The sequence below is a fragment of the Nannospalax galili genome, unplaced genomic scaffold (assembly GCF_000622305.1).
Source record: "Nannospalax galili isolate Female #2095 unplaced genomic scaffold, S.galili_v1.0 scaffold146, whole genome shotgun sequence".
Taxonomy (NCBI): domain Eukaryota; kingdom Metazoa; phylum Chordata; class Mammalia; order Rodentia; family Spalacidae; genus Nannospalax; species Nannospalax galili.
In genome coordinates this window covers 10,148,982-10,156,162 of record NW_008357929.1, presented here as the reverse complement: position 1 = coordinate 10,156,162, position 7,181 = coordinate 10,148,982, and the positions used below count along the sequence as shown (strand labels likewise).

General features: G+C 46.7%; 1 protein-coding gene across 1 annotated transcript; it reads left to right on the top strand.

Moving 5' to 3' along the window:
* The first annotated feature begins 1,039 nt into the window (after window positions 1–1,039).
* Window positions 1,040–7,165, top strand: C1qbp (complement C1q binding protein). The gene is made up of 6 exons (XM_008855951.3): window positions 1,040–1,342; window positions 1,997–2,147; window positions 4,106–4,199; window positions 6,029–6,124; window positions 6,327–6,449; window positions 6,763–7,165. Exons 1-6 carry the CDS (start codon window positions 1,126–1,128, stop codon window positions 6,910–6,912), a joined length of 831 nt encoding a protein of 276 aa, XP_008854173.1. The 5' UTR covers window positions 1,040–1,125; the 3' UTR covers window positions 6,913–7,165.
* Window positions 7,166–7,181: the final 16 nt, after the last annotated feature.

Below are 7,181 nucleotides of genomic sequence, written 5' to 3'. Positions count from 1 at the left end.
CATCTTGTCACATCTGGGAAGAAGAAACCTCAATTGTGGAATTTCCTCTGTGGGATTGGCCTGTGGGCATGCCTGTGAGGCATTTTCTTGATTGTGGAGTGATGTGGGAGGACCCAGCCTGCTGTGAGTGTTGCATAAGAAAGCAGGCTGAGCACATTAAGGGGAGCAAGCTGGTACACAGGCCAGAAAGCAGCATTCCTCCGTGGTTTGTGCTTCAATTCCTGCCTCCAGGTTCCTTCCCTGACTTCTCTCAATAATGGATTACGACCTGGGAGCTGAAATAAACTCTCCTCCTGGTGTTGTTTTTGGTCAGTGTTTAAAGCACAGCGATAGAGAAGCAAACTAGAACTGCTTCGCTCCCCTTATGCAGTTTGGATAATATAAAACATTAGTTTTATTGCCATTCCTTTGGGTAAGAGTTGATACCTTGTAATAGCCTTGATTCTTAAATCTGGTGTAAACTGTGCATTCCTGCCCCAGGAAAATGATGGTCCCTTAAAAATTGGATGAACTGTTAACAGGGTGCAAAGCGAGGTTACCCAAATAAACCACAGTTCTGGGCGTTTGGGTTCTTGGTCTGGTGCTGGTGAGTCCAGGATGCCTGCTCACAGCAGTTGGGTGCATGAAGTCAGCTTTCCAGTGAGAGCAAGGAGCTTCCAGGAAGACCCTCTAAGGGAGGTGACCTTGAAGTCTGGAGAGACACCTCCCTCCGGGAAGGATTCGGGAGGGACTCGGGGAAATGTGCGGCGTCCGAAGCCGGCTGCACCGGCGGGTCCCAGCAGAGGGCGCGCTCGGCCTCGTGCCTTCAGCAGGTCCGCGTGGGCGGCGCTTCCCGGCCGAGGGCGGGATTTCCGGCGGCGCGCGAGGTCACGGGGCGCCTTGGCCGGGATCGTCCTTCCATCCGCACGTGTCTGTCGCCCGCGCGATGCTGCCCCTGCTGTGTGCGGCGTCCGAAGCCGGCTGCACCGGCGGGTCCCAGCAGAGGGCGCGCTCGGCCTCGTGCCTTCAGCAGGTCCGCGTGGGCGGCGCTTCCCGGCCGAGGGCGGGATTTCCGGCGGCGCGCGAGGTCACGGGGCGCCTTGGCCGGGATCGTCCTTCCATCCGCACGTGTCTGTCGCCCGCGCGATGCTGCCCCTGCTGCGCTGCGTCCCCCGAGCCCTGGGCGCCGCGGTCACCGGGTTCCGCGCCGCCGCGCCCGCCCCGGCGCTCAGGCAACTGCTGCAGCCTGCGCCCCGGCTGTGCCTCCGGCCCTTCGGGTTGCTGTGCGTGCGCGCTGGCCGGTCCGGCCTCCTCCGGCCCCCGGCGCCGTGCGCGTGCGGCTGCGGGGCGCTGCACACCGAAGGTGAGGCGGGTCCGCTGCGGGCCCGAAGGACCCTGCCAGGTTGAATCCCTGCCCGGTTGTCAGCCAGGGTGAACCTTCGCGGTCGCCGTTCTCTCTTCTACTGACCGAGGGCTCTCAGTGTGGAAGGGGCGGAGTGTGCGATTCAATTAAGTGCGGAAGGTTACCTTTATACATAGTCTCTTGCAAATGTTACTTTGGGAAGACCTGGAGCTGTGGTCTGTAGATGTGGTTACGTCTTTGGATAAATTGTTTCTTTTTATAGTGGAAGGTGGTAATGAGTTCATGATTAGAAATAATTCTTCAGAATCGAGCTCAGGTTCTCATGAGTAAATCATGAGGTTTTTGTTTTGTTTGTTGTTGAGACAAGATGTCACTAGATAGCCCTGGCTGGCCTGAAACTCACTGTGTGGACCAGAATGGCCTTCAGTTCCCAGAGGTCCTACTGCTGGAGTTAAAGACGTGGTCCAGGCCCAAATCATGGTATTTGTTTACAGAAGAAGAAACTGAGGTTTTAAGACCTAAATTGAGCTAAAGCCTCAGAGCAACCCAGTAAGAGATTAGAAACTGTCCAAGTCCAGGTTTCTAACTGGTATCCCCAGTGGTGTCAGACTAATTGTCTTTTCTCTTTTTGGATCATCTGAATCTTTCATTTAGGAGACAAAGCTTTTGTTGAATTTCTGACCGATGAAATCAAGGAAGAAAAGAAGATCCAGAAGCATAAGTCCCTTCCCAAGATGTCTGGAGATTGGGAGCTGGAAGTGAATGGGACAGAGGCTAAATTAGTGCGGAAAGTTGCTGGTGAAAAGTAAGTACTGGAAACTAAAACCTCAATCCTTCAGGGGCCTGTCCTGGGCCATTCCCCAAACAGCCTCAGTTAGGCCCAGTACTTTGATAAAATGGTTTTCAAGAGAGGGTTTCTTTAGACAGCTTCCTAAGTTCCAGTAGTACATTCACTGAATACAAAATTTCTGTGTATTGGTTGGTTACTAAGGACACTAAGTAGCCCAAAAGAGTACAGGAAAGTCTGTTGGAATGGTCAACATATACATTCAGTTGGTGAGGGATGCCACATCATGCCTGGGTTTAGGTACTGGAAAGTACTGATAAAATCAATTTATCTATTTCTGGTTCAGAGTTTTGATAAAAACAAGCCCCTGAAGGCTCCCATTTATGGTAAGTGAAAATGCAAGATCTGCAACTGTGTAACAGGACCATGCTACAGTGTAGAAAGGACAACTCAAAGAGGTGGAGAATTCTTAACCAAGTTTAGCTATACCCTCCCCCCCAAGTCTTTGTTTTTGAGATGGGTCTTCGTCTTGCTGTGTGGCAGAGGCTGGCCTTGACTTTTGTTCATCCTCCCATTGCTAAGTTCATGTGTTTTCCTTAGAGAACTGTCTACTTGAACTCTATGCCTGTGTCTTTTTATCACTGTTATAAGAATCCTTTGAGTTTAATTTCCTTAGATGTAATTTGAAGTTTCATGGTTTTACCTAGCATGTGTGAGGCCCCAGGATCAATCCCAGCACCACATGTGTGCACACACATCCCATGTACAAGAAAAGCAGTTTAGCCAGTCATGGTGGCCTGTGATCCCAGTAGGTGGATGGAGGACAGGAAGTTAAAGGCTGCTCAGCACAGGTTTCATAGGGAGACCCTCCCTCAGGGAAAATTAAAAGGTTCATTGTGGCTCACATGTCTGGAGGGTGGCATGCATATGATGGTTATCTTTTTCTGGCAGGGGCTGAGGTGGGGCAGTGTGCCACATAGCACAAGACAGAGAGTATTTGTTTGGTTTCTGCCTCTTTATAAAACCACCCAAATTCATTCATGGGAATTCTACCCTGATTACCTTATCTTAACCTAATTCCAAAGCCCCACTTCTAAACACCACAGGTGAATTAAGTCTCCACCTGCTTGGTCTAGGGGATATAGCTCCTTGGTAGATGCATGAAAGACTGGATTTTGATCCCTAGTAGCAAGAGGGGGCATAAAGTGATAACATTTCCCCTTCTTAATACTATTAATTTTGGGGGACTAAATTTCTATGTGCATGGGGAGAGAGCATAAACCATATAAAACCATAACAATACATAGAAGTATCTGTATACTTTTTGGTGCTGGGGATTTATTAATCACTTGCCTAAAACATGGGAGGCCCCAGGCTGGATTTACAGCATTACACACACTGACTTTTTAGAGTCACCTTTAAGAAACTTGTCTAACCAAAGGTTGTAAAGATTTAGATTTGTGTTTTCTTATAAGAATCTTAGCCAGGTGTGTGATGGCACATGCCTTTAATCCCAGCATTCCGGAGGCAGAGGCAGGTGGATCTCTGTGAGTTCAGGCCAGCTGGACTACAGGGAAACCAAAAAAAAAAAAAAAAAAAAAGGAATTTTATAGGGCAGATGGTTTCTTAGCTGCTCACCTCTACCAGAGTTCCCTGGAAAGACCAAGGTGGGCACATGGCAGGGAACCTGGGGGTGCCAGCCTGATGGCTACATCCCCAGCCAGAGCTTATCAATTTAACTTTAGCAGCTGGCACATTATTAGGTACACATTAGAGCATGTTGAATGTGACTTAGATTGGATATAGGCATACAACTTGCTTTTAAATTCTACATGTAATTCAGACATGCAGCCAGCTAGGATTGAGATGTTTCAACTTGCCTTTGTACACCTTACTGCAGCAGGCCTCCCTCTTGCCTGTTGTATTACTCAGTTAAAACTATACCTTGTTGACTGTGCTTTCCCTTGCTTTTCTAGGATTACTGTCACTTTCAACATTAACAATAGCATCCCGCCAACATTTGATGGTGAGGAGGAGCCCTCACAAGGACAGAAGGTTGAGGAACAAGAGGTAAGCCAGCCAGCCATTCTTCGTCTGTTCTAAAAGGCAAGAGGGCCGTTTTCTTTTAAAAATTCCTCTCTAATGCTAGAGGTAGACAAAGACACCCATTTAGGGGGCTCTAGAACAGTGGAATTGATATTTTGAGGTAAGCTTTAGCCCAAGGTTTGGCCCTGTTTCCTAACTGCCCAAATACATTGCCACCTGCAGGCTTGGGCTTTATTGTTGGGCCTGTGTTCTCTTAATGCAAAGGAACCACAACTGTCTTACCCCTTAAGAGATTATCATTTGGAGTGTTTTCAGTGTAGGAAATGTTCGTTAAAAGGGGAGGCGGAGGCAGGCGGATCTCTGTGAGTTCAAGGCCAGCCTGGTCTACATAGTGAGTTCCAGGACAGCTGGGGCTACAGGGAGACCCTGTCTCAAAAAGACCAAAAAAAAAAAAGTAGGTGATCAATACTAGTGATTTAACCAAGATAGGAAGGCCAGGGACTTACAGGCCATTTTTTTCTTTTGATTAATTTATTTATTGCGTGTGCATGCCACTGAACACTTGTAGAGATAAGAGGATGACTTGCTAGGGTCAGTTCTTCCCTTCCACTCTGTGGGTCCCAGGACTGAACTACGTCATTAGGCTTTGGCAGGAAATACCTTTGCCTGCTGAGCTACCTTGCCAGCCCAGACATAAGGATTTTAACATAAGGCCAGTTTCAATCTTTCCTTAGGTTCCTGGCCCTCTTGGCTACATCTAAATGGTACTGGAACATTTTAGGAAGCGGTGTTCTCAGTCTAGAAACCAGCCACCCTGGGAGCCATAGGGTCCCAGGATCATGAGACTAAGCAGATGACCATGCTAGTACTGACTACTCTGAAGAGCAGAGTCTTCTCTTGCATTTCTGTCTGAAACTCTGTGGTTGCAGCCTTGATCCGTTCCTTAGGTGATCATGAAAGGGAGCTTCTGCCATTTCTGATTACGATGGCCACATGTGCCAGCATCTGATCCTGCTCCATAATACAGGAGGATAGCCAAAACAGCCACAGGAGAAAGAGCTCTACTACTTGCTGTAGCCATCTCTGCAGTGAGCAGAAACAGGCCCAGAAGGGGGAGGGGCTGATCGAGATCTCAGTTAGATGGTACATAGCTATGGCTGGAGACCTCAACCTAAACCCATGTGTTCTTTTAAAAAGGAGGGTGCTGAGGCAGGAGAGATGGCTCAGCAATTATGAGCACTGGCTGCCCTTGTAGACAACTAAGGTTCAATTTCCAGCACCCACACAGCGGCTAACAACCATCCTAGCTCCAGTTCCATAGGAGACAATACCCTTCTCTGACCTCCAAGGACAGTGCACATCAGGTGCTCTTACATACATGGAGGCTCATACACATAACCTAAAAAAATCTTTTTTTTGAAGTAGGGTCTGTTCCAAAGGCCAAAAAATGTCAAAACTATTTGGAAGCTTTTATCTAATCCTTAAAAGATTTTAGGGTTACCTCTTCAGAAGAGGGAATGTTAGAGTAGCCAAAAGCCCCATTTAAAAAAAAAATAAAGAATACATGAAGATATCAGAAAAAATGTGATGGGGAGGGGAGAGGGCATGGATTTGATCAAAACACCTTATTTGCATGTATGAAATTCTCAATAAATTATTTATTTTAAAAAAATAAAAGGGTGCTACTAGGTGAGACATTGTTTAGTACACCATAAGACTATAAAAATGGCTAATAGCACTAAAATATCTTAATGGTGGCACCATAGACATTCTGAACTACCTGAGGCCTTTGCCTTTGACCAAGCACCTACCTTCCAACATTGGTATATGCTGACTTGATCTTGTTTCTCCAGCCGGAACTGACATCAACTCCCAATTTTGTGGTTGAAGTTACAAAGAGTGATGGCAAGAAGGCCCTTGTCTTGGACTGTCACTATCCAGAGGATGAGGTTTGTAGGATGGACTGCCTCCTGATCCCATTTAGCATATACTGAAATACTTGGTAATCTAGACCAAGGCAGGGAAGACAGGTGGGAGTGGGGAGGGAACAGGGTTAGAACCTGGGAAGTTTCAAACTGTAGAGCCTGTCTTTGTATGAGGCTGGCTTATTCTGGAATACTTTTTTTCCTTACCTCTACTACATCTTCCCAGATTGGACAAGAAGAAGAGGCCGAGAGTGACATTTTCTCTATCAAGGAAGTTAGCTTTCAGGCCACTGGTGACTCTGAATGGAAGGATACAAACTACACACTCAATACAGATTCCCTGGACTGGGTAAGTGTAGATGAGATAGAGGCACTTGGCCTTTAAAGGAGGGTCCTAGTTCAAGAAGAAGAAAAGTATTATATACAACAGATTGTTTTAAATTTTTAAAAAATGTGTTTGTGTGTATGCCTGATGTTCATGCACACCGTGGCCTACCAGTGGAGCTCAGAGGACAACTTTTGGGAGTTGGTTCTTTGCACTGTATGGGTCCTGGGAATCAAACTGATGTCATCAGGCTTGGCAGCAAACACCTTTACCCACTGGGCCATCTTGCTGGCTCGTTGGTTGGTTTGTTTAAACTAGTAAATATTCCTCTCCCTAGGCCTTGTATGACCACCTAATGGATTTCCTTGCGGACCGAGGGGTGGACAACACTTTCGCAGATGAGTTGGTGGAGCTCAGTACTGCCCTGGAGCACCAAGAATATATTGCTTTTCTTGAGGACCTCAAAAGTTTTGTCAAGAGCCAGTAGAAATGTGAGAGACACTGAAGGCCTTAATTTTAAGGGTGAGCTTTGGCCAGTGAACAAAAGCTACCCTGACGTCAGACAAGTGTTATAAAGTGGTTGTCATCCTAATATCATGGGGAAAAAAGCAAGTTTAAACTATTGCTGTTATGTTCCCATTTATCATTCATTTGGTTCTTTTCCTGTACAAATCATTATTTGTATAGATTTTTGTATAACATAATTATGGACAATAAAATTGGTTATTGCCTCCCTCCAAGACAGTTTTAATTTTC